Source organism: Natator depressus, chromosome 6 (genome assembly GCF_965152275.1).
Source record: "Natator depressus isolate rNatDep1 chromosome 6, rNatDep2.hap1, whole genome shotgun sequence".
Classification (NCBI taxonomy): Eukaryota; Metazoa; Chordata; order Testudines; family Cheloniidae; genus Natator; species Natator depressus.
Genome location: NC_134239.1, coordinates 16,569,923 through 16,597,244, shown reverse-complemented (window position 1 = coordinate 16,597,244; position 27,322 = coordinate 16,569,923). Strand labels below are relative to the sequence as shown.

At 53.4% G+C, this 27,322-nt stretch overlaps 1 protein-coding gene across 5 annotated transcripts in view; it reads left to right on the top strand.

Annotated features, from left to right (window-relative positions):
- SYT7 (synaptotagmin 7) overlaps window positions 1-27,322 on the top strand; it is a 166,080-nt gene that overhangs the window by 95,549 nt on the left and 43,209 nt on the right. The window contains exons 4-7 of one of the 5 annotated variants that reach the window (XM_074954644.1): window positions 4,621-4,752; window positions 5,841-6,056; window positions 12,110-12,478; window positions 20,201-20,323. The exons of 1 other annotated variant lie outside the window; for it this stretch is intronic. In XM_074954644.1, the coding sequence (XP_074810745.1) occupies window positions 4,621-4,752; window positions 5,841-6,056; window positions 12,110-12,478; window positions 20,201-20,323 (840 nt within the window). The remainder of the gene's footprint in view (window positions 1-4,620; window positions 4,753-5,840; window positions 6,057-12,109; window positions 12,479-20,200; window positions 20,324-27,322) is intronic. 3 more of the 5 variants (XM_074954645.1, XM_074954646.1, XM_074954647.1) reach the window with 3 other exon arrangements.

The window sequence follows — 27,322 nt, the reverse complement described above, 5'->3', positions numbered from 1 at the left end:
ACCGTGATGCCTTCAAACATCCCCATGCCTCTGCACCCCACATTCCTGTGCCCCCAGACTACCCAATCACACGTCCCCCCACCCTCCTGCACCCTCAGATACTCCCATGCTCAGAGACTCCACACACTTCTGCACCCCAAAATACTTCTTATAGCCCCACCCCCAAACACACCCCTGTGCCCCCAAACAAACCAGCCCACCACTGCACCCTCAAACTCTCTCACTCATCGCCCCCAGCACACACACCTCTCCAAAGGCACACAGCTGCCTAACCCCCAGATGCCCCCCCACCTCCTCCCCTAGCTCAGACACCTCCCTGACACACACAGCCCCCCACACCAATCAGACACCAACCCCAGACTGCCCCACTGCCTCGTGTGCACCCAGCCATGACCCACAAACTGCTCTCCTCTGCCCCCAACACCACCCCCCATCTAAACATTCCAGTGCTGCCCCTGCTCACCAGCCCTGAGCAAGAACAGAGCCTACCAAAGCCAGACCAAGGCTTCATGTCTCCCTGCCCTCCTCAGGCAGCAGGCAACCACCTCCTGGGATCCCTGAGGACTGTCCCCAGGGCTGCGAATCCTCAGAGCTGTCTCCTCAGGGTGGGCAAAGTCAGGGCCTCGGGTCCCTCATGCCAGGCTCGTAGCCATGGTGGCAGGGCTTGGCGAGGCTGTTAGGCCATCATGCTGCATCTTGCCTGCAGGGGATGCTGATCGCCAGCCGGGGTCTGCTATAAAAGACCAGGTCCTGCAGCAGCTAGTTCCCCTGGTTCTTCCTTCTTCCTGCATGGTCCATGCTCCCCAAAGGGCAGCCAGGGCACATGGAGGGGCAGGGATCCTAGCTGCTCTCCACATTGACAGCCATTGGGGTAACCAGTTGAATCTGGGCTCCCATGCCCACCCCATCCCGACCCCCCCTGGACACCTCCTTCTGCGGCAGCCTGCTTGGCTTGGACCAACCACAATGAGATTTATCCTTCTCTATTCACATCTCAGCACACAGAAGTCCCCGCTGCCCCACAGAGGGAGGGGAGATGTCTCAGGGTCCCCTCTGCCCCACAGAGGGAGGGGAGACATCTCAGGGTCCCCTCTGCCCCACAGAGGAATGGGGAGGTGCCTCAGGGTCCCCTCTGACCCACAGAGGGGAGGGGAGACGTCTCAGGGTCCCCTCTGCCCTATAGGGGTGGAGGACACCTCACGTTCTCTCTGTCTCACACCAAGCGGGGGCCCTGCTGTTCACTTGGCTGTCTCCATAATGTCTCGCCCCACTCTCAAGCTGAGGGTTTAAGCCCATGGTGCACTCTGGGGGGATATGGGCCACAGCCATGACCTTTCTCAGGGCTTCTCTTTGTTCAGAGGCCAAGGCAGCATCCAAAGACAGAGACGCCAATGGGGCAGTCCCTACACCCACTCCGTAAAGGACGTGGGGCCGAGGGCTGTAATGCGTGACTGGGCTGTGCAGCAAGAGGGCTCCTAAGACGGTTGCACTTGGGTGGAGAAATGGTGTGAAGGGCTAGTGATGGGCCTGGGGTGCTGTAACATCGTGCAATGGGGCAGTGCTCACCGGGGCAGTAAGATGGGCCTTCAGGGGAACTGGGCCCTGTGACTATGACTAAGCCCCAGGTGGCTCCTACCCACCCACGCCAGGACAGCGATATCGGTCAGCACTCTGCCTGTTCCCCCCATGCCCTGGAAACCTGGCGTCCCCTTCTGCGTGGCCTGCGCGGCTGGGTGGAGGTCAGCTGGCCGGGGAGGGGGCAGTCCTGGGAGGAGGGATGGGTGGATGACTGACGCATTTCAGCCTGGCGAGAGCCATTGTCGCGTCTATCGCTCTTCCAGGCTGAGCCTGTCGCCTTCCACTGCCTTCCTGAGAAGTGGCCACTTCCAGTGGGACTGTGGCTGCTTCCTCCTCCCACCAAGCCTATGTGGTGCCTTGTGGAGCTTACTCTCTTCACCCGCCGTGACCAGGGCTGCCCCTCCATGGGCCGGCCAGTGGTGCAGTTATTGTGGCACTCTGGCTGGTGGATCAAGTGTGTGCGCACAGGGTCCCTGGGTGCATGGGATCTTCCCTAGCATAGGCCCAAGGGTGGCAGCACCTGTCCTCATGTGGGCCAGGGGACCTTGGGCAACATGCCCCTTCACACAGTGCCCGCGTGTCGGCCCCATTGCGTGCTCCAGACCTGGCTGATGTCACCGACCCTGCTGATGAGTGAAGTGATGAGAGACGAGGTCCGTGGTGAGTCGCAGAGGAGTGGTGTGTGGGCTGCCCTCTGAGGAGAGGAGTCACTCAGGGGACAAAGAGCTAGCCTGAGACACACCATCCTACACCGCAGACACTCACCCCATCGACTCCTCAGACACTCCACCCTCTCTCTCTGGGAGGGTCTGCCCACTCCCTAAGGGATACGCCGCCCACTTGAGACTCTTCACCCTCTCTCCTCGGGACTCAAAAGCTGCCACTTCCCAGAAGCCTCATGGGTCTCCCAGCACCAGTGACAAGAGTCTCTCCAGACAGCTCAGCCTCCGATGCCCAACCAGCTGGCCCTGACTGAGGGAGAGAGCTGCAAATCAGAGGGCCTTTGTCTCTCCCTCTCTCCTCCATCCTCTCTTCTCTCTTTCTCTCCCCACCTCCCTCTTTTCCCTTCCCTGCCTCCCCTCCACTTTTTCTCTCCCTTTCCCCCTTCTTTCCACTGGGTTGTGAGCGAGCCTTGTGCTCCGAGGCAAAAGGCAGTGGCCCCTGGGGCACGTGCGGCCCCCTCTCCTCGGCCTTTCATCTCACTCTGTGTGTTTGGAGAGGCCGTTTCATGTCAGAACCGCAGGAGGACTGGAGGAATTAATGAGGGGAGGCGGGCTGAGTGCAGGCACGCAGCCTGTCGGGGACTTTTGAAGTCTCCGATGAATTTGCCGCAGTACCACTTGACTTCAAAGGTGCTGCTTGTTGGATCCCACGTACTCCAGGTCAAGCAACAGGAAGCCATTGGCGGCTCTCTGAAGTCAGGAGGCGATGGGTAGATACGGCTTGTCTCTGATCTGTCCGTGGCATGAAGTGACCTATTTAGAGTCTGAAATGTACAGCCAGACAGTCGCAGTGCACGCCCTGCTGAATCACGCTTCCTGGCTCCCGCTGCACCGCCAAGTGGGGACTGACCTTGTCCCGCAGGATGGGACAAGAGGGTTACCCTTGGTATACGTTTTCTAGGAGTGGAGGGTCTCACATCTGGAGCAGAGTGTCATTAGTTCTGGATCCTGCAGGGAGGGATTACACATCCGTCCTGGATTCTTCAGGGAGGAGTTGCACATCTGGAGCAGGTGTCAGTAGCTCTGGATTAGAGAGGGGCCCCACATCTGGAGCAGGGTGCTATTAGCTCTGGTTCTCCACCTCTGCTGTACTAAGATGAGTCCTGGTGATGGACAATGCCTATCTAGGTGGAAGACAAACAGGGAATAAGAACCCCCTGCTGGATTCATCTGCCATCCCTCTCAGGTTTTTAGTGGCTGGTTTCAAATACTAGTCCTGTGTGTCTCTCAAGTTGCTCCCCGGGTCCCTCTCCTCTCTCCAGCTGGAGTTTCTAGCAAATCTCGAAGTGATGGCAGAACAAGTCTGACTATATTCCTGGCCCAGTGTCCCTCAGAGGCCAACCTCGGGAGATCCTGATGGACCATCACCCTAGCTTGACTCCCAACTTTATCAAATGTTCTTAGAATCTTTCCATTCCCCAAATCCCACGTCCTCCCATGCCTCAGGAACTGGGCATTGAGTCCTGCCAGCTCATTTCCCCCTTGTCTGAAGGTGACATTCCCCTCAGCATGCTGACCTCCAGTCTCTTGGAAGATGTCAGTCATTCCCCAAGACTGTAGTGGATTCTGCCGCTGTCTCAATGCTAAGGGGACTACGTTTTGCACTGCCCCATTGCCAGCTCTAGTGATTATATTGTGAGTCTTGAGCAGCTGGGGTGTTTTCCTGATGACCCCAGCTCTCGGGCTCGCGAGTCTGTGAGCATCTCAGCTTCTGTGGTAACACCTGCAGTGCGTTCCCAGCCCAGTAATGGTTGCCAAGAAAGCTTGAGAGCATGACTCCCTAACGCTCCCAAACCACCTCCTTTTTAGGCCAATCTTATGCTTTTGGGGGTGTGCCTCCTGATTTCTGAATGCCTGGAGCCATCAGTTCTGCCATCATCCGGGGGGCAGGGTGCTTGGAATGTAGTGAGAACTGCCCTGAAGCTGTTCCCAGGAACAGAGCAGGGAGCCTGGCGAGACATTACCAGGTTGCCGTGTCCAGCGGACTCTCCTTTAACCTGCACTCTGTCTCTCTCTCTCTCCTACCAGCTTCTGGAGGCTCCTGCTCCCGTCTTTCTGCTGCTCTTCCTCCCTTTGTCCCCAGTCCATCCTCCCTCCGTGTTTGCGTGGGTGTGTATGTGTGTGGCAGGCCAATGCCGCGACCGCTGTGGCTTTTTTTTCACAGGAGGAGATGGAGCTGCTCTCCTTTCTAACCTGGCTTCTTTCTGGTTTTGTGGGGGAGGGGGTTGATTTTTTTTTTCTCCTTCCTCCCCTCGCAGGAATTCAGATTCTCTCTCTTGTATTTCCCTTTTCTTTCTCCCCTCTTCTCCGGCCGATGTAGTGATCTAGACAGAGACTTTTGGAATAACAATGACAACACAGTGCAGCAGAAATGGAGCTCCTACCCTCCCAAGGAGTTTATACTAAACATTTCACCTTACGCCCCATACGGTGATCCACGACTTTCCCTCAAGTGAGTCTCTCGTTACCTGGTTTGATCATGTGTAGTGAGTATATGCGCAACCCACCACCCACCCACCTACCCTCTCCTCCCCTTCACCCTCCTCCTCTTCCTCTTTGCTCCACCTCTTCTTCCCACACACTCCACCCCCATGGGCAGACAGCCATGGAGACGAGCAACCCCTCCTGCCCTTCCCGCCCCCCGCCTTTATCTCAGTGGTTCCCAACCACTGGAATGGGCGCCAGTACTGGTATGCCAGGCCAGTTCCCTGGGCTCAAATCCAAGTCAGAGAGAGCGTTGCCAGGGACTTCAGTGGCCCTTCACAAGGCACCACGCATCAGGCTGCCCCTGTGTGGGGCTGGGCCCAAGCTCCAGGGCGGGATAGAACACAGCCCACCAAATGGGAAGCAGCGGTGGGCACCGGCTGGCACAGCTGTGGCCTTGGGACCTCATCCAAAGCTCATGCCAGACAATGGGAAGCTTGCCATTGACTTGGTGGAGGTTCGGCTCAGGCCCTTCGCCTGCTAGACTGGAACAGCTGCCCCAATGGATTGGGAACCACTGCCCTAAGTGACTCGCTGAGAGAGGCTAGCGCCCCCATCCTGCTGCCCCAGGTCCCCTCTGCTCTCCCTCCCCCACCCCATGCCCCCTTCTCTGCAGCACAGGATGGGGTTGCGCGTTTGGGTCCCCCCTCAGCGTGTACTCTGCATTTGCACTGTGTGGTGGTGACTCTGGTGCTGGTAAGCTCTCACTAACATGGCTTTTCTCTCCCTCTGCCTGTACTGGTGCCTCTCCTAACAGTTTTCTCCATTGTTTAACCCCTCGTTGTCTATGGGATAACGTAACTTTGCTGCCATCACACACTCACACCGAGCCGGGGCCGCCTGTTGTTTTTTCTCTCCTCTCCCTGTTGCCGAAGGCTCCCCGTCAGCCCTTTCTTTTGCAGTGCTGATGTCTCTCTTTCTCTCTCTGTCTGTCTGTCTCTTGTCTGTCTGTCTGTCTCTCTCTTTCTTTCTCTCTCTCTTTCTCCCCCCACGTGTGGCCTCCTCCCCGCCACCCCCCCCCTTCGCGCCCATCCTGGTGGATCTGGCCCACCCCAGTGGCTCTCTGCTGTCGGGCGCTAAGTTGGCCACCTCTTCCGCTCCGGGGTTGGCGGGGGAGCGAGAAGGACGCCTGGGGGAGAAGCAGCAGCTCCGCGAGGACGGCATGAAGAGCAGCCTGTCTGCCCACAGCGAGCCCAGCAATGGGAAGGCGGGGAGAGGCCGATGGCACACGGTGCAGAGCCACCTAGCAGCAGGGAAGCTCAGCCTATCCAAGTGAGTGAGAGCGCTTCACAGGCCCTTCCCGGCCCCACGAGGCACTGCAGCGTGGGGTCCAGCAGAGCATGGGGTTGGGTGAATATCCTGCTGTTTGAGTGGATTATCCCCCCCACTGGGGTCAGGCAGCAGGTACAGGAAAATGTGGGGTCGTGTGAGAGGACTACCCCACCCCAGTGGGATCAGACAGGGCAGTCTGGAATGTCTGAGATGGCAGGAAACACTTGGCCACCCGATGGGGATTTAACCCCCATGTGTGATGAGAATCCTCTTGATCCTTGGTGAAGTACTGTCATTATCTCCATTGCGGTAGCATCTGGGGGACCCCAGTCAGAACCCAGGGCCCCAGTGTGGAATCCCTGTCATTGGAGAACAGGTTTGACAACCACCTGTCAGCACTCACCTAGGTACACTTGGTCCTGCCTTAGCTAAGGAGGGATGGACTGGATGACCTCTCGAGGTCCCTTCCAGCCCTCTATTTCTGTGATTGTGCTAGGCACTGTGCGAACAGCAAAAGACAGTCTCTGCCCCAAAGAGCTTATAATCAAAGTAGAAGTCTAGAGACAACAGGTGGGTCTAGACAGGAGAGTCTGAAGGAGGACACCGAGGTGTCTTTGTGGATGACCACAGGGAGCTTCTCCCATGCATGAGGGAGAGAGCACGAAGGGGCCTGTCTGAACATTTAACAAGTGGGTGATGGAGGCTCTGGCAAAGCGGAAGGGGAGCCAACGGCTTGGCAGCATTGGATTGACATTGGGAAGGATGGGGTAGGCCGGAGAGGACCTTGAAAGTGACAAGTCATTTGGGTTTGATGTGGTGGAGGAGGAGCCAGCAAAGCAGTGGAAGGAGAGGTGTGAGAACGTCAAAGCTACAAGCCTGGAAAATTATCTGTGTGGTGGTGTTTTGAACGGGAGATAAGTGGGGCAGGACTGCTTTTGTCAAGGCCAGAGAGGACAAGTTTGGTCAAGATGGGGTGGGCGTGGATGAGACTTTTAGAGGTGTGGATGGAAAAGGAAGGCTGGATCTTAGAGGTGAAGAGAGAGGAGGAGGAAGGCAGGAGAACGTGTAGACCCAGCCTGGATGTGAGGACCTACAGAAAGGGCTGAGGCAAAGATGACGCCTAGATTACAGACCTAGGCAACAGGAATGATGGTGGGGTTGTCCATAGCGATTGAGAGAGGAGCGTGAGGAGAGGCCTTAGGGAGTGGGGTTTGGTGGCTGGGAATTAATTAATTTGATGTCCAAAAAGCAGGGCCCCGTCTCCATGTCACTATTGCTAGCTGGCTGGTTCCCCCAGCTGGCAGAGCTGCATCCTCTGCGGTGGGGTAGCACCCTCTGAGCAGCCTTGTGGATGTGCTTGAGTCAGTTAATCTTGGGGATCCTGCCTGCTACATAGGCCTTCTATGGGTCTGGAAGCACTCACCTAGGTCTGTGATCACCTGCCCAATGCTCAGTCTCTTGGAATCAAGGCTCTCCTGGGGATCAGTGCTAGAAGTGGGGGGAGACTTACAGGTACCAGGCAGGCCAGGGGTTATGCCTACATTTCTGCAAGTATCTGCGGGTAGGGGAAGTGAGCAAGGTAGGAGGCTGCTCAGCTGGCTTTCTACCCCTTCCATGCTTAGTACCAAGCCGGGGGGCTCTGGTAACTTACTAGTGGATTGCTCCAGTGGGTGAACACTCCAATATGGAGTCATTGGTTTGTGTAATGAAACAGCTAATGGATTGCCCCACTCTTGGGCCATCCCATTCCTACCCTTGGGGGCAGGACCATTCTTAGCCCCACCCCCATGGAGGGGGCTAACGGCAGTAGTGACTTCTTGGAGTCCATTCTATGTGCAGATTTGGCCTAACTTTTGCAATAAACTAAATTTTTGAGCCCCAAAATTTTGCTCCCTTAGTCTGATGTCAGAGGGGGACTTGGGGAAAATTTTGAAGTTTATCAGCATTAGAAAAAAACAGTTTCTTTAGGACACTCGTAACTCAGTTTGGCTTAAAGGTTTTGGACCAGATTCTCGGCTGCTGTAAATTGGCATAGCTCTATTCATTTACATGGAGCTACACTGATTTACACCAGATTGAGGATCTGGCCCTAAATTTCTAATCTCTGTTGGTTAAATTGCCCGAGATCCAGGAAGGTACAGACTCCAATGGTGCAGTATTTAACTCAGATACTATGCTGTGCTGTAATTCACTGAATAACATGTATAATTCTACACCCTAACTAGAAATACAGCAAAGTAGTCTCTCGGAAGAAAATATATAGATGTATGGCATGTTTTCACATATCATTGTGTTGAAACACATTCATTTAAAAAAACTAAGGAAATTCCCAGACAAAATGCTTTGTTAAGATGCCAGTAAGGTTTTAATAACATATTCAAATACGTCATTTAAAATTTTGTTAGAGTCTTATTGTTATAAAGAATAATTTGAAAGCCAGGAAACTGTAAGTTAATATTCAATTTACAAAAAAAGAAAAAAAAGAAAGAAACTGGAAATTCAGAGTTAAGGTTCCATAAATAACCTTAACTCTGTACCTGAACAACCTTCTGTATCCCCAAGACATCTTTCCAATGGCCCTTTCCATACATTTCCTATATGAGCTACATGCCCCTACAATAGAGACCCCTTTCTGATTTATGATATGCAAATTGCATTATCGCTGCATTGAAACAACATACCCAGCTACAATCCCTCCTCAAATCCATGCTCCTGGACTGTGTCAGGCAGAGCACCTGCCTCCTACCCATCTGATACAAAGTAAAGATCTCTCCTTCCCACCCACAAATGCCCACTGGAGCAAGACAGGACAACACTCACATCACACTTTCTATATATGGTCCCCAGACACATTACCTGTTCCAGAGAGGACTAGCTCAGGTGTTCAGATACCATGGGGGTGGGAGTAGTGATGGATGGATGGATAGATGGAAGGATGGATATATGCATCTGAGGTGGGAATGATGTATGAGTGTGCATAAGGGTGGATAGATAGATAGATTAGATAGATAGGGTGTAGCTAGCTAACTAGATAGATAGATAGATTAGATTAGATAGCAGGGTGTAGCTAGCTAACTAGATAGATAGATAGATAGATAGATTTGACAAACTTTTGAAAATGACTTGAAGCACTTGGCACAGACACCAATCTATGACATGTGGTTAGTGCATTTAAGAGTGGGAAATGAGGCAGAGTTAGGGTGTTTGAGAAAATTTAGCTCTGAATTTCTAGACTGTAGTGCCTTTGCATTGTCATGAATTTCCCTTTGGCTTTGTCTTTACTGCTTTTTTAAATACGATGTCCCTGTTTTAAGAAGGTTTCTAGCAGAGGGAATTGATCTGCCTTACAGACCTGGTTGTATCTTAATGAAGTTCCTTTTGCTGGGGAGTAACACAGCCACTCCTGTAGCTGACACCTGCCCTTGTGATGGGGCTCTCCATTGCATTGTGTGTCTGGAGGAGGTCGACCTTCACTCGCTTGTGCCATAGGAATAGCAGTATCCCAGGGGCAGGAGTAGGTACTAGCAGATGCTAGAGTGCCAGGTGTGCTTGATGCCAGGTTCGTACAGTTCCCTCTGCATCAGAAGCGGCTCCCATGCGTCAGTTACCGCTGATAGAAATTTATATATTCCACTGGCTCAGGGCCCAGAGCAGCCAATTTTAGTTTCCTGTGACTGAGAGGTTGTAAATTGGACTAATTTAGGATTTGATAGAAAACTGAAATGAGGTCACCGAGCATGGAAGCGAAGGCAGCGGCTGGGAAAGGCCCATCTCTGCGTCATACCAGGCAGCACAGGGGCCACGCTTGGGGACTCATCACCCAGATGGCATTGCTCCTTCCGAATCACGTTTGCCAAGGAACCCAAAAATATATGCCAAGCCAGAGGCAATGCCAGCTGGGTGACACACCTCTCCAGGGCACCTGGGTCTTTGAGGCGGGCTTTCTGCTTATTCAGGACTTCACTTTTTCTCTGTCCCTTTACTCTTTCTTGATCTCTCTGTTTCTCGATCTTTCTTTTTTCTCTCCCTCTCTCCTTTCTGCTCTCTGCGTGATGCACGAAGGCGCAGCTTCACCATTGTGTTTCAGCCATAATTACAGCCCAAACCCACATGGAAAGTAGACAAGTTTTCCTGCTGCTGCCACGGTGGAAGCGATTCCCCCAGGGCCCGGCTGGTATGTGCCACGGAGGTGGCATCTGCCGCCACTGTGGCTGGGCTGTTCTTCCTTTGTACCCTTGGGAACCATGCAGGGTCTTAGGTTTGAAATGACCATCAGGGTGGATGGTGAATACCCTGGCCTCAGCCCAGCCGGCTGCTACAGGGACGTCTCAGCCGAAGGCATGACCTCATGGCAGCAGCAGAGCTGGGGGACAAAGAGGTTAGTTGGGTCCTGGCCACATGCTCCTCTGTTCAACCACATGTTTAGCTACCTGCTTCATTGGCTTTCCAGCCGAGCGTCTAACTGGGTGCTCTGTATGCGTGCACAGCCATGTGCTCTGCCCTGTGCCCAGCCTTGGGCTCCAGCTGCATGCTCTCATGTGACAGCTGTGTGCTCAGCGACAGGCTTTGTCAAATATCCAGGAACTGTGTGCTCAGCTGAAGGCTCCGTCATGTCTTCAGCTAGGTGCGCCATTGCATTCCCAGTTGGGGCGCTAGCCACATGTTCTATTGTGTGCCCAGCTGTGTGCTCAGTTTTGTCCACTCAGTTTTGTCTGGCTGTGCTCTACCATGTAGCTGGCTGTGTGTTTATCTGGGTGCTCTGCCATGTAGCTGGCCATGTGTTTATCTGGGTGCTCTGCTGTGTTTATCTGGATGCTCTACCAGGAATCTGGCTGTGTTTATCTGAGTGCTCTACCATGTGCCTGGCTGCATGTTTAGCCGTGTGATCACCCATGGGTCTGGCTGCATGGTTAGTTAGTGTACCATTGCATTGTCTTGCCATGTTCTCTGTCCTGGGTCAGCCCATGCGCTCCGTATCTCATGCCCAGATGAGCCCCTGTCCCCACGTGGGCAGCTGGCTGTATTTTTCAGCCACCAGCCCTTTCCACCAGGGTTCAAACATTGCAAAGGCCAGATTGTGACCTGGCCGTTGTCCCTTTGGAGTCAGTGATGCAGCCCTGATTTACCCTGGCTGAACATCTGACCCTTAAATGCAGAGTCATCCTGAAAGCTAAAAAACACAGATGCAAGAGACCAGCAGGCATCTTCCCCTTCTCTGCAGGGCAAAGGAAAGCTTGAGTCCAGGGGCTTTCACCTCATGGCTGGGCTTTGGGCTGCCTCCCGATTGGCACTGCGCCATCACCAGCATGTGGGGGCCGAGGAAGGGGCAGCCAGTCAGGAGAGAGAATACTGGGAAGTCATTGCCGCACGCATGCGCCAGGCCTGACGTTGCCGCTGTGCCCCAGGGAAGGTGCACGGTACACTTGAGGGGCTTCTGTGGTTCTTGACCTCAGAATGTGAGTGGCTGGGAATGCGCCTTTTTCACGCCAGCTTGGCCTGAACTTCGCTGAGGAGCCTGGTCCCGGGACTTTGGAGAGCCCCCAACCTCACAGTCCCTTTCAGGGACTGAGTGGCTGCCCAGTTGCAGCCAATGGGGAGAGGGGCGTTTCTCATGTGACGGGAAGCAGCGCGGACACTGGGGGGTTCGCCTTCACGCAGCAGCCTAATTAGCTCAGAAAGGAGGTCGGCCAGCGTGCTGAGAAGGCACAGGCTTCCTGCGAGCCGAGTGGGAAAGGAACGGGGACAGCGGTATCCCAAGCGTCGGCTCATGGGCACGGACACGCCAAGCCCTCAAGGATCAGACAGAGTCTGGGCGACATGGCGTGGGGTGGACGGGAAGGCGAGATGGCCATGGGGCAAAGAGCTTGCGCCTCTGGGAAGGCAGAGACAGGGCCGAGACCTAGAGGGACAGCTTGCTGGTTCCGAAGGCCCCTGGCAGAGAGCGCACCACGCTGGGGCATCTTCTCTCTAACTCTCTTCTTTTGCTTCCTCCAATTTTGCCCCTTCACCTTCTTCTCCTTTCTTTCCTCTCCTTTGCCCTCCCCCTCCCTAAGTTTCGAGGACTCCACCATGTCCACAGCCACTACCCTTGAGTATATCCCCACCTCAGCAGGAGACCCGAAATGCCAGCGCCCGCGCACACTGATGCGCCAGCAGAGCCTCCAGCAGCCGCTGAGCCAGCACCAGAAAAGCAACCACAGCCAGCCCACCACCAGCCAGAGCCTGGGGCACCTACAGTCTCACACCAGCTCCTCTTCCAGCAGCAGCAACCCCCGGGGGTACCGGAGCGGCCAGTCGCGGCAAGGAGTCTCGGCTGGCTCCAAGCACCGGACAGCTGGCGGCCGGAGCCGCTCCAACCCTGGGAGCTGGGACCACGTGGTGGGGCAGATTCGCAACCGAGGCTTGGATGTGAAGTCCTTCCTGTAAGTTCTCGCTCTCTTCTTCCCTCTCTCGTTTGCTCCTTCTTTGCTAGCCAGTGGCAGGCGCCCAATGCCATGCCGGCCACTGAATTGTCCTCTCTCGTGGGCAGCACCGCCAGCTCTTTCACTGCTCTGATCCTTATTTGCAAGTGGCAGAGGCAGCCATTACCCTGCGTGGATCTCTGTCCCCAATCCATGAGACACTGAGGAAGAGGGGGGCTCTCTCTCCTTCCTCTCCCTCCAAGTGTGTCTGGGGAAAGGTTCTCTCCCTCCCTCCCTCCCTGCTCCCATCAAATCTGGTCGCTTCCATTTAATGCTGTGGCTTTGCCCCACATATCCAGTAAAATCTCAGACTAAAGCATCCTGTGAATTTTGCAGCCACAGCTGGAGAGGAACTCTTGGGGCCCAGCCCTCCTGGCTCAGGGAACCAGTAAGTCCCATCCACTTCCTTCTCCTGAAGCAGGAGAAAAGGCCCGTTGAGTGTGTCTTAGCAGAGCTGCTGAATCCCGGTTCCAAACCCCCACAAACTCTTGCGGAACTGCAGGTCTGGCTCCTCACTCCACAGCTGCCTCACTGTCTATAGAATGGGCTGAACCAAAATCCCGGATCAGACCCGGGAGAAAGTGCCTGTGCGGTCCTGGATCCGTCCCTAGGTGCAGCTGCAGACAGCGCACAGTCTTGCCTTTGGGAGAGGAGGGAGCCTGTCAGCTCAGGGACAGGAATTCTCTTCCTGCCATGGGGTGACTCTCTTGTACCAGTGGGAAACTGACATTCCCACCGCGAAGGAGGCAATTGCCTGTGCTTATCCTTGGGAGTGTCAGCCCGCAGATCCTCCACGGCCGTGATCCCTAAATGCAGCTGTGTCAGAGCAGCTGGAGGCGTGCGATCTCTCATCAGTTGTAAATGCGTCTCCTATCAGTGATGGCTTTTACATTCCCAACGCCATGAACTAAGCTGAGTCCCTTGCTGTCATTATATCCCTGCATATGACAATCACACTTATCTTCTGGGCACGTGCCTCTCCTCTGCCAATACTTTCCCAAGGCACCCTGCTCTTTCATTCACTGTTTACCCAGTGGGGCCCATATACAATGGGAACCACGTTGTAACTCCCACAGAATGTATTACATATAGGGCCAGATCCTCAGCTGGCGTAAACTGATGTAACGCCATTGGAGTGAATGGGCCAGATCCCCAGTTAGTGTAAGTCAGCATTGATCCCTTGACTCAGTGGTGGGTGGGAAGGATGGTCTGGTGGTTAAAACTCTGGACTGGGCTTCAGAAGACCTGGCCTCAACTCGGGCTCAGCTACAGACTCCCTGCATGAGCACGGGCTGCTCACTTACTCTGCCCTGTGCCTCAGTTCCCCATCCGTGAAATGGGATGAAGCTTCCTGACCTCAGAGCAGTGTTCTGAGACTAAAACCCATTAGTGAGTGGGCGGTGTTCAGATGCCAGGTAACTACTTAGATGGGTAAGGAACCACTCTGACTGACGCCAGTTGAGGCTCTGACTCACGGCAGGGAATCCATCCTGCCTAATCAAGGGCATGGAGTGTCAGGGGTAATTCACCCACGTAAAGCTCTTGCAGATCCTTGGATGGAAGATGCAAACTCACTACACCAATGATGGTGATCAGCATCCTTGGGGTTAATTTGCTATTAATTCAGCCAATTTTGTGGCTGTTCACACCCAGCTCAGCACCAAGGCCCTTTTACCTCCTGGCCTTAGCCTTAAAGATTTTCATAGCAGGCTCCATTTGCCAGCTTCCTGATTTATAGATGAATCTCATTAGCCCTCCAGAGGATTATAGACCTCTCTGTTTGCACAGCTTCATTTGCTTATTCCAGCCTTAATTGGTTGAAAAAAGTACCCCCAGAAAGAGAACAAGCTGAGCAGTTCTGTTGCTTTTGCCCTTCGAGGAGTCACTGCCATTTAGTTCCATTACTTCCAAAAAACCATTAACTTTGTTTTTCATCTTGCTTACCATCAAACTCCCGCTCCTCAGCATTTTAATGCACATGCATTTATTAACCTCTGGAGGCCCACAGGAGGCTACACTAACGAGGCTGCATCATCCATGCAAAGCATCCTGGGATCTCAAGTGGGTGAAAAGGCTCGCTCTTCTAGAGAGGGAGCTGAGCCTTTAAATAGCAAGGCAGGCGTGCCAGTGCTCCCCCCCCCCCCCCATACACACACGCATAAGCAGAGGCTGGAGTTGAGTGGGTTATTCTGTAGATATGCAGAGCACAGAAATATCTGCCTAGTATTGCTTTTCCATGCAAGCAGTTGCTGTGGTTGACATGGGGATGCGCTGCCCATGAGGGAAGCTGGTTGGTGTGATCAGGAATGGGAGAGGATGGAAGCTTGGGTAAATCGCTAGAAAGATGTGATCCAGGCTAGGAGAGCCCCAGCTTTACACCTTCAGGAAGGGGCGATCTCCAACTGCTTCCCAATGGGACCCAGCACTTCTAGCCCTCAAAGGGCCCAGAATAACAGACTTTAAATCTGTGGCATGTTCAGGTACATGAGTGCTAGTTTGGGTTCTTTCGTGGCTCTCTCTGAGCCCTAAACAGTCAGGCTCATGACAGCTACAGTACTTGGCTTTGCAGGCGGAGGAATACAAAATATAGTCCCAATAAAACAGTTTAAAAATCTCTAAAGCTTTCCTAAAATGTCCGGTATCTGTAGGAGACACACCAGCACGGTGTGCTGGGAAGGCTCTGCTGGAACTTGGTTGGGATGACGTGCGTGTCGCACCAGGTGCAATGCAGCCGTCCCAGACTCACTGATAACATTTACATTCCACACCAGGCTAGCCTGCATTCCCTGTCTCTAGATGCAGAGATGAGTGCATGGTCAAGGTCTCTCTCTTTCTCTCTCACTTCATTTTGATCTGGGGGATCCTCACTCTCTCTCAGGGGCGCTGGAACAATTTGTGTAGAGGGGATGCTGAGAGCCATTGAACCAAACTGTAAACCCTGGGTATGATGGAAACCATGTCAAGTCAGGGGGTCTGGCAGCAGCCTTAGTTCCAGCACCTATGCATTCTCTCTCCCCTTCTTTTCTCTCTTATGTATGTCTGGAGCCAATTTCTCTCTCTCTCTAGTCCTTTCTCCTGTCAATTGCCGTGCATTTCTGAGATACAAATCACGCAGTAGAAGAAGCCCATTCAGACCTTCCCTAGCTTCTCCCCCTCTGTCTCAGCTCTGTCTCATCCCCTGCCAATCCCATTCATAGCCCTGCCCACTCGGTTTGGCCTCATGTGACCTCTCCTTCCCCCTCCCACCGTCTGGCCTTTGTCTCACCCCGTGACCTTTCTCAGTTCTCTCCCCGATCTGAGCTGCCTCCCATTCACTAAGGAAACCTTTCTAGTTCCGTTAAGAAACAAAACACAGCAATGACACTCAGGGAACGAGACAACAGGACCAGCGCCCAGGGGTATTTTTTGCCACTGTGTTCTGCACTCGATGTCTCCTAATCCTCCCATAACAGACAAGCATCTTTGCAGGGCCCTGCTCCACAGCTGCTGCCGTGCTGTTGGCTGGTCCTGACTTCCGAGAAGCGCTTTACCTAGGAAAGGAGTCAGATGGCACTAGGCCTCTGCCAGTGCAAACCCACTCATGCTTCTGATGGCAGCAGCTGCAACAGGATCAGACCCCATTCATTCTGTCTAGTCCTCATTGCTTTGGCTGGTGCAGGCTCCCTGGCAGCTCAGCGTGCCACCCTTTGCATAGCTGGATAGACTTTAAACCCATTCTAATCATCTAATCTGATCTCCTGCATAGCACAGGGCGGAGAACCTCACCCAGAGATTCCGGCATCCCAGCCCATAACCTGTGGTACAGCTAGAGCACAATCTAGCAATGTGGGGCTCCGTCCTGCCAGGTGCTGAACACCCTCAGTGCCTAATGACTTTGAGAGGGGAATTGAGGCCACCTGGTGCATCTCCTCAGCCCCTTGCAGGACTGGGGCCGTAGGATAACAGCAGTGATCCCTGGGCCATGGTCCCTCCCTCGTTTGGACGTTCCACTTCCCCCAGAGTTTCAAAATGTCCCCTTTAAAGAGTTCCGCCTGGCTGGATCCCAGCAGATAGTGTCAGACTGAACCTGGGGGACAGCGGGCAGTTGGAGAGGGAAATGTTCTAAATGGAGATGGAGGAGTATCTGGGCTCCTTTCAGTCCAAACGAGGTGACACTGCCCTGGGGACCAAATGGACATTGTCCCAGCCTTGGGGAGGTTCCTGCGTAGACCCTCTCTTCTACCTATTGCAGCAAGGAAGGGTGTGCTCCCAGGACATTAATAATAATAACTCCATACACTTAGCATCTTCCAACCCACGTTGTCAAAGTGCTCTACAGAAACCAGGCCTCCACTGATCAGATGGGAGACCCTTGGCATCGGTCAGTGAGGGAGCACAGGCTAGGGGTTAAAAGGAGGCAAGCGGACTGGGTTCTAACCCCAGCTCTGCTACTGACTCACACTGAGTATGGAACAAGAGGTGGTAGTTCCAGCTCTGATCGAGCTAGTGCACTAAAAATGGACGTGTAGTGGTGGGAGGAACTAGCTGCCCCAAGTACGAGCCCATGCGAGATGCTAGGCACACACGTGGCTGGCTAGTCCCTGCTACCGCGGCTACACTCTATTTTTAGCACGCTAAGGCTAGTGGGGTTAGGTCTCCAATAGCCGGCATTTATGCCTCCAACTCCAGTGTAGACGTACCCAGTGTGACCTTGGGCACATGGCTGTGCTGTTCCACGCCTCAACGACCCGCTCTGTGAAGCAGGATGAAAACGCCTTTCTGTCCCGCTTTGCTGCTGGGAGGATTAAGGGCCGGGGTTGTCAAAGGCAGCGAAGGGAACTGAGCAACCAGCTTTTGGAGCTTTGGGTTTTCTGAAAAGCCCAGCCTTATTCAAGCAGGCCAGTGTCATCAAAAGTGGGTGCCTAAAACGAGGCGCCAAAGCAGCCTGATTTTCAGAGGTACCAGCTCCTCTTGAAAACTGGTGGGATTTACAGGTGGTCGGCACGTCTGAAAATCAGGCCACTTAGTGAGGGGACTAAAGGTGGATTCAGGTGTGTAGGGCCCCTAGTTTGGGTCATTGTACCTGAATGAGATCATTCTCCCAGCCACAGTGTGAGACAGAAATGTATGATGAGCCCCCTTTTGAGTGGGAAACTGAGGTGCCCAGAAGCTGAGGCCCAGATCCCCAGAGGTGTTTAGGTGCCTAACTCTCATGGGTTGCAGTGGGGATCTAGGCCTTAGCCACTTGCCCAAGGCCACCCTGGGACTTCAGATGGCCGGACTCCTACTCTGTGCCTTAACCACAGCACAATGCTCCCTCGCCGATGAATAGCAAACCGTCTCTCGTGATCTGTAATACAGATGCATTTAGAATTGCGAGGAGCAAGAGGAGGCTGTTTCTACCCTGGCTCCTTCCCGAGTGTCGTGCTGTTTGTCCTGCTCTCTTCTGCTCCCATGCCCAGCCTTTCCTGCCTCGCACAATGATCATCTGATCTCAGACACAAGCCGCGCAGCGGCTTCAAATGCAATTACACAGCGCCCCTGCCCAGAGCACCCCAGTACCTTTTGAAGCCAGCCGAGAGCAGTGAGTTCAGGGATGCGAAAGTGTCCGCAAGACACTCTCGTCAGCCGTAATAAGTAGTGGCACGTGCGTGTCGGAGCGTCTGCATCACACTTCAGCGTCGAAGGCACAGCTCTTGAACCGGGGTCATGACGCTATTTGTTGTCTCCACAACACATAAGAGCCCGGGGCCCGCAGAACCGCTGCCCGGCAATAAAGGTCAGAAAGACCTGCTTGCTCAGAATTGAAAAGCCTTTGCGCTCCCACCAGGAGTGAGGTTTAATTTGGAGCTGACACTCTTTCCGAAGGTCCATGCTTCTGAGCAACCGGCAGTACTCTGCGGAGAACATTTCTATTCACTTTGCTCGGGCGGCTTGAGCTGGGGAAACAACAGATCAATCCAGCCCTGGGAAATGCCTTCGACCACAGTAGAGCTAAAGCAGGGATGGCTTGGGCCCAATGTATGGCCCTTTCCCCTCACAGAAAACCTGCCCTTTAACACCTGTTCCCCAGAGGTTCCCCCATTTGGTACCAACTCTCCTTCAATTCTAGCTCCTACTACTCACTGCCTCCCATGGCAATCTGCATATGACTAAGACCCTCCAGTATCCCCACCCTCTCACCCAACCTACCTATGCTACCAGGCCAATTTCTGTCCCAAGCATCCAGATCAGCTTGCATCGTAGTTAATTCTCCATACCTACCCTGATTCCACAGCAGCCTCCTGTAATCATTCTCAAGTACCAGCTCCCCAATAGCTGCCTTATTCCAACTCCATCCATCTCCAGCACCAGCTCGCCCAGGGGCAGTAAAGGCAGCCTGCCTTCAGTAATCAACATTTCTGTGACCTTGTCTGCTAGAACCAACATCCCTGTACCCAACCACCCTGCACACCACTGTCCCCAATGGCAGCTCCCCAATGCAGAGCTGTTGTCAGGATCCATTCCTCACTACCGTCTCTCCAGTACACACCTGCCTCAGATAGATTAGATTAGATTAGATTACAGCTAGATAAGGATAATTTCAAATACAGCAAAGGGGAATTTTCCCAAACTCTTCATTAAATAAATCTTCTCCTTTGGGCTGAGAAGTGAGAGAGAGAAATATCCCAGGACAGGGTAATTTTACAGAAAGCTATCACCTGAAACGAATGTGCCTCACAAACCATATGACCATAGGCTTTACCATTCGGGATCAGACCATTGGGCTGTCTAGCGTGGTATCCTCCCTCTGCTGTGGCCAATATGTGATACTTCGGAAGAAGGTCCAAATCCAAGTGAAACTCCTCCTGAAGTCAATGGGAGATTTTCTGGAGTTGGCCAGGATGCATTTTGGCAAGTTGTGCAGTGGTTGCCAGTGCAACAGTAAAATACCAACTCACCTTCATCCACACACTACCTGAGCTTTGGTCGTCAACAAGCCCCAGCTATCAAACCACCAAGGATTGCTCTCCACCGCATACCGTTACTCCTCTCTTTCAGAACCAGGACACCTCCCATAGCCATAGCAATCCTAGTTTAATGCCCATCCTTCCCATGTTACCCAGTTGCTCTTGCCTTCCACACCAACCTTCAACCCCTGTTCACCTGCCTTCACTTTCATCTTGTCTTCTCTGCTAACCTTCATTCCCTGCACAGTCACAACTCCCGGAGGAGAGGCCATCACCAATGGGAGGGGAACTGCCCCCAAGGCAGCCTGTCTGTTAGGATGCAGTCCACACTAGAAAGAGGTCTGAGACGCCCTGCATTAGATTGACAATCTGTTCTGGAGCTGGTTCTCAAGTGTCCACTGGTGATGGATTCCCCACGAATAACGCAAGTGCCTCTTTCCTACTGAAAAGCGGCACCATGGCTGGTTGACTTTAGCCCTGGTCTCCATGGCCAGAAAGAAGTGCCAAGTGCATTTGCCACCTTACGGAGATTCTCTGTCCAACAATCTACTCTATACTCCATGTTATCTCCAACTGGGGAGCCTGTGGCTCTGTACTGCGGGTATCTATCCCAACCTTGAGTAGCTTCACACTCTGTCTCTAAGGTGCTGTTTTCCTCTGGGTTTTGTTTCTCATGCTTTGTTCTCCTCTCTCTTTCTCTTTCCTTTCTGCTTCCTGCTCTCCTCCTCTCCACGGCCGGCTCCCTCCTGTGCAGGGAAGGCCGGATGGTGGTGTTATCCCTGGTTCTGGGACTTTCGGAGCAGGACGACTTTGCCAATATACCTGATCTGCAAACCGCTGGGAACCAGCAGGCACAGAACTCTCAGGGGGACAAGAGGTATGAGTAAGGGAGAGGGTGCTTCAGCAGGAGGAGAAGAGAGGGCCCTGCCGAGGGTCGGAGGAGGCTGGTGGCAGCTCCAACTGCCAGGGAGAGCGGAAGGTTGGCGCAGCAGGAGGGGGGGAATGCCAAGTAGCCCGGGTGTTGGGCACAGTGCTGTTTCAAAGCCATGTGGCAGGCTCCCTCCTCTTTCCCTAGCACCTAGTCCTGGTGTTTGCGTTCCTGTTAGGGGGAGCGCTGGGGCTTGGGAATCACGCCTCCCTCAGGCAGGAATGAATTGTCCTTGTCCTCCTTCCTCCCTTCCCTTCTGCCACCTCCCCTGCCCCATTCACCTCCATGTCTCATCCCCTTCCCTCTCTTCTGATGGGTGTCGGGGAGCAGGGTGGTGGCCACACCAATTCCCGCCTTTGAGCAGCCTCACCCTGCTTAGCTAAGGGCGATGGGAAGCGAAGACATGAAGGGAGGGGAGCTGAAAAGATCCAGGGGAGAGAGGGGAACAAGACCGACAGAATGGAGAGGGACAAGAGGGAGGACCTCAGGGAAATTTGTGGTCCACTGGGCTCATTAGTCAAGGCCATGGCAAGTCCCCCAGTCTCAGTTCCTTGGTGCATTATCAGGCAGTATTTGTTGTGGTCCCTCAAGAGGTGCCATGTGCTTCAGCAGAGAGCTGGAGAATGACCTCCTGCCAGGAATTTCCTGGTTTCATTCAATCCCCTGTACACCACATCCCGGAGAACCAAGACCTTCATGATTGGAATCCCAGCCCCATAAGTTAAGGAGAACTTTGCCATTGACTTCAGTGGGGCCAACATTCCACCCCGTGCATTTAACTTAACTCTGCAGTGTTGGCTGGCATAGGGCAGCGGGAGACAGTGAACTGCAGGGAGGGGAGAGAAGAGTCAGTGGAGAGGGAATCTACTACTCTCATGCTATTCTACGGAGAGACCCGACACAGTCACTGGTATTTGCACATTAAACCCAGGGAGGTAACAGCCGCCCGGTTGTTTGTTGCCAAATACACCTCCTGTGGTGGCACATACCCCTGGGCTACTGTGCTGGCTGCTGAGCTGTGATCTGAGAAATACCTTTGTTTCCCAGGATCCCAGGGTTTCTTTCTGGCTACAGGGATGGCAGGATATTTCCTAGCAGCTCTGGGGCTAAGGTTTCTCTTCCTCTCGCTGGCAGGCAGTTGCTTTCACCGCTCCTACTGCCTGGCTTCCAGCAGCCTCTCCTCTCCTGGGCCCCCAGCTGGTTCCCGGGCAGTATGGAGACCGCAGGGAGGAGGGGGCCTGGGCTGCAATGGGACAAAATGGAGGGCAGATTGGGGGCAGCCACCCCAGGCTGCCCCACAGACTCCAGGCTCCCACTTCCCCATCACCCCTTTCCTCAGGCTGCTCCAAGCCCTGTCCAATCCCCAGTAAGGCTCCAGGCTCTCTCCCCACAACCTCTCTCACTCCAGCCTCCTCCAGGTGAGCCCTGACTCCTTCCTGGTTCCCCTCCCCCAAGGCCCAGCTTCTGAAGTGGTGGGGCACTGCCCCATCTCCCCTCACTCCTGGGGAGGAGATTCCCCCCAATCAGTGCAAGAAACATCCCATGTGGGCAGATGTGCAAGCACCTTGGCAGCCATGAATCAATGGGGTGGAGTGACTGGGTGTTTCAGGGCAGTGAGCTCCAGGGGGCTGAGTCTCTTTTTACTCTTAACCAGTGTAGCCCCCTGGACTGTTCCAGAGTCACTCCAGAGTCACCCCAGGGAAGGATGGGAAGCAGACCCTAGCCTTGGTCTGTGGGGAGCTTTCATACCAGAGCTCTGTTTACACTGTCATCAGGGACTGATTACCGCTTGTGTAGACATAATCGCACTAACTCTGATCTAGCTAGCTCGGTATGCATAGCAGTGAAGCTGCAGCAGCATGGACTGCAGCACTGGCTAGCCGTCTGAGCACATACCCACGCTGGCTGGCCTTCAGGTGGCCAGCCCATGCTGCCGCAGCTTCGCTGCTGTTGGTAGCCCAGCTGGCTAGATCACAGCTAGCTCCGCTGTGTCTACGTGTGCTGCAGCGTAGATATACCCTGTGAGGTTTATGGATCATGCCTGCACTTCAGGGGCATCTGCACAGCCCTGCCTGAACTCCGCGAGTCCTGCCCTGGGACGCACAGGGCTCAGCAGTGAGTCTGGGGGTGGTGTCACGCTTTTTGGGCTGTTCCAAAGTCCTGGTCAGGAAAATGGGGAGAGACACCCCGCAGAATATTATACCCTGATCTTTCCATTGCCTAAGTCACATGGCAGGCAAATCTGCCAGTGTCCTTTGGCCTTTCTGTTGCTGCCCAGCAGGGGCTGCTTCCCCTGCTAGCTGCCTGCTGTCCTCACAGAGGCGAGGGTTGTGGGGGAGTGATGTGACAGCCACAAGCCCCCGTCTCTTGTGTGGTTTTGTGCCATCTCATTCCCCTGCTGGGATCAGGAGGGGAGGGGGCCTGGCTGACTGGAGGCAGAGGCCTCGAGCAGCTCCAAGTGCATGTTAAATTCCATCTCTAGCTGCGAGGAGGTGTGAAGAAAGAAGAAGCCGGTTCCACATGATCAGTGTGTTAATTAGCTGGCACCGTTCTCACCCACACGCTATTTATACCTCACTGCGGTTATATTTCACTACATATTTTAGCACTTCCATTTTGATCATCTCATTGCACAGTCTGTCCCTATCTGATGGTGTAAGTGGGGGTGGGCTGAGCATGTCCAGCCGAGATCGCCTCAGCCCAGAGAGAGCATCCCCTGCTGGCACAGGTCCATTCTGTGCACACTGACCTAGGAGCTGATCTCCCACGGGGCACGCAGCATGCTCCAATCTGGAGAGAGCGCCCCCTGCTGATACCACTTTGTACCTTCCACCTTGGTCCTAGGAGAATAGCCTGCCCTCCCCCCACCCCCACCGCAGCCTCCTCCTGACCTGGTGAAAGCACCCCCTGGTGGTGCTAGGGAGGCAAGTCCCTTCTCCACAACCTGAGGACTTGTAAATCTGTTCACGGATTAATTTAAGGAAAAGTTGCCACACATACCTTGTCTTCCCCAGCAGACAGAGATGGGCCAGTGGGGAGGCATACGTGGGGGAAACTCTGTAGTGAACAAACATGGGGACAGTTCCCCTCATCCCAGAAAGGAGAGAGAGAGAGTGTGTAACCCCAGGGACAGTCCCCCTCTTGCCCCAGAAGGATCCATTGGTGGATGTTTGTGGATGTGTGTTTAAACGCCACAGAAAATTCCCCTCTTACCCTGACCAGGCCTGTGGTTGTATTTAGGTTCTCCTCAGCACTGTAGCAGACCCTGCTCCTGGCCTTCAACTGTTGCCTTTTATGGAAGACTTTTGCTGGACTTGACTTCCACTTGATGCACAACAGCTTGGTCCTTGGGATGGTGCTTGCAGTCATCCAGCCTGAGACAAGAGGGGTGGAGAAGGGCAACTCCAGCAGAGGCCCCCTGCCCATTATTCAAAGCAAGGATTTGCCCTGACCCTAAGCAGCCTACCCTGGAAGCTCAACGTCTCATCACAGATGATGAGGTTCATTCAGTGCCCAACTCTATTGCCCAGACCGTCCTCAGTGTCCAGTTCTCAGTGCTGTTAAGCAGCAAGGGCCAGTGAATTTGGGGTACCCATGCCTCGAAAAGGGGGCTCACTTCTGAGACACACACACACACCAACCAAATCCTGCTGGGCCTTTGCTGCAGGCTTCTCCAGCCAAAGGCAGTTGCCCTTGGCTTTGCAGTGGGAGTCAGCAAGCAGGGGGCATGCTCCTGGCATCGTGTGCGAGGGGGGAAGGCTGCACTGTCAGGTCCAGCTGGAATAGGACACCATCCCTGTTAGAAAGAATCAGCCTGGTCCTAACAGAGACCCTGTCATTCATGAAAACAAAGAGCTGCAAGAGGGGACTTTGGGGAGAGGTAGGTGAGCCCTGTCTAGCCAGCCTGGAACCCTGACCAGTCTCACCTCCCCTGTGCAGTGCGGGGATAGGATGGGGGTCCCTTGGGAGCTGGATTTCTTGGGGAGGTGATCAAACTGTCCATGCCCTGCCACCTCCTCTTTCTCTGCAGCGAGTGAGCACATCACCCACTCCTTCCCTTCCCCTCACTGCCTCTCCGTATTCCCCCTCTGATAGGCCCACGCACCACCTGCCATTCTCAGCCGCGTGGGCCCCCAACTCCCAGCCTGTTTCCCCCACATCTTCCTAGTGACCCCATTTCGCCCACCCTCCATGCTCCCCCTCCACGCCCTCCTAACCCCAGTCTCCTGTTCTCCCCATAACCCATCAGCCTGACATGGATCCTGGGCAAGATAATGGAGCAGCGGATACAGGACTAGAGTAATAAAGAATTAAAGGAGGGTAATATAATTAATACCAGTCAACATAGGTTGATGGAAAATATAGCCTGATATCTTGATATCTTTTTTTAATGAGATTACAAGTTGGGTTGATAAAGGTAATAGTGTTGATGTAATAGACTTAGAGTTCTGTAAGGCATTTGATTGGGTACCATAGAACAGTTAGCTTAAAAAACTGGAATGATATGAAATTAACATGGCACATATTCAATGGATTAAAAGCTGGCTCACTAATAGGTCTCAAAATGTAACTGTTAATAACAAGCAAACAATATGCATTTTACTATGTAATGTAAATGTGTACAGCTAGGAAAAAAGGACATAGGCCACCCTTACAGGTTGTGGGAGTCTATCCTGGGAAGCAGTGACTGAAAAAGATTTTGGGTCATGGTGAATAATCAGCTGAACATGAGCTCCCAGTGCGATGCTGTGCCCAGAAGGGCTTGTGTAATTCTTGGATGCATAAACAGGGGAATCTTGAGCAGAAGCAGAGAAGTTATTTGACCTCTACCTTTGGCACTGGCGTGGCTGCTGCTGGAATGCTGTGTCCAGTTCCGGTGGCCATAATTCAAGCAGGGTATTATCAATTAGAGAGGGTTCAGAGAAGAGCTATGAGAAAGATTAAAAGATTAGAAACTATACCTTGCTTAACAAAGCAAAGGGTAAGGGGTGATTAGATCACAGTCTGTAAGTACCTATATGGGGAACAAATATTTAATAATGGGCTCTCCAGTCTAGCAGAGAAAGGTAGAACATGATCCAACAGCTGGAAGTTGAAGCTAGACAAATTGAGACTGGAACTAAGGCGTACATTTTTAAGAGTGAGGGTAATTAACCATTGGCATAATTTACCCAGGGTCATGGTGGATTCTCCAGCACTGACAATTTTTAAAGCAAGATGGGCTGTTTTTCTAAAAGCTCTGCTCTAGGAATGGTTTTGGGGCAGTTCTAGGATCACACTGGCCTCTTCTGGCCTTGGAATTGATGACAATGATAGGCTCTATGTTCTCCCCACTTCCTTCCAGCCCCCAGCTCCTGCTCCCCCCACCTCACCTCTCTCCCTGTTCCCTCCACCCTTGTCTCCTTTTCCCCCTCACGCTCCACCTTCCTCCCTGTTCCTCTACATCCTCCCAGCCCATCTATTGCTCTCCCCACAAGCTCCCCTGCCCCTCCAGTCTCGGTGGGATATAGGGGGATGTAGCTTGTGGGGGCTGGCGTGGTGGGAGGGGTGGGTGCTAAGGGCTCCTGAGGCTTGTGGGTCCACGGAAGGCTCTGTCTCTCTTTCTCTCTTTGTTTCCCATTACCCCCCATCCCAGCACTCCTGTTCACAGTGGCCATGTGGTGTATCACATTGTAATGTCTCCTCCTTTCCCTTTTCTCTGCTTCTTCCTTCCAGCCCTGCTGCTGCTGCTGCTCAGCCCTGTCCCCCCTGTCAGCCCTGGTGGCGCCAGTCCAGTGCCTAGTCCTGTCGGTGTGGTGGTTGCTTTTTGTTTACTAATCTCTCTGTGTGTCTCCTTCTCTCCCCTCACGCTTTCTTCCCATTTTCCCTTCCCTCAGGAGGCAGGCCAGGCCCTGTGGTGGAAGATGCTGCTCTTCCCTTGTCTCTCTCTCGCTCTCTCTCTTGCTGTCCTGTGAGCTCCGCCGGTGCTAACCATTTCCCAGATAGCTTTGCAGCTGCGTCCTGATGCACTGGGGTTGACAAAATACCTCTGAATTGTTCACACCTCCAGCTATCAATCACACACTTTCGCTCTCTCTTTGTTTTTAACCTGACTTTACCTCTCCAGCTATTTCAGTCTCTTTCTTTATCTGTGTGTGTGTCACTCTGTCTGTGAGTGTATTGGCCTGTCTGGATCTCTGTGTGTGTCACTCTGCCTATGAGTGGATCACTGTATCTAGATCTGCCTGTCTTACGCTGTCTACGAGTGTATTGGTGCAGCTGGATCTTCGTGTGTGTCACTCAGTGTGTCAGTGCATCTAGATCTATGTGTGTGTGTCACTGTCTATGTCACTTTGTCTAGATCTGTGTATCTATCTGTGAGCTTACCAGTGTGCCTGGATCTAGGTGTGTGAGAGAGACTGTGTGGATGCCACTGTCTAGAAGATTTAGGCGTGTGTTGCTCTGTCTGTGAGTGTGTCAGTAGGTATCTGTGTCTGATTCTGTGTGTTTCTTTGAGGGTTTTGTTTGCTTTTGTTTTGTGTCTCTGCATGTGGGTCTGTGTGTATGTGTGTATCCCACGTGTCTCTGTGTGTATTTCCCTGCATGTTGGTGTCTCTACATGTCTCCCATGTGCCTGTGTGTGTCTCTCTGTACGCCGGTGTCTCTCCTCTGTGCCTTTTCCAGTGTTCTGCCCCTGCGCCCTCATACCTTGGATCTCTCCTTCCTCCCAATCGTACGTGCATCATCTCCTCTGGCAGCATCTATGCTGGGGTTGCTGCTATCAAACCCCCCAGCACTGCTGTTCAGTGCACCTATCGACCCAGCTGCTGTCACAGAGAGACCATTGAATTGCTAGACCAGGACGAGCATAGCCGGGACCTCCCATGTGTGTATGTGAATGAACACCAAGCCATGGGGGGCCTGGATGTCCTGGGCCAGAGAGATGGCATCATCACCGTGGTCAGAACA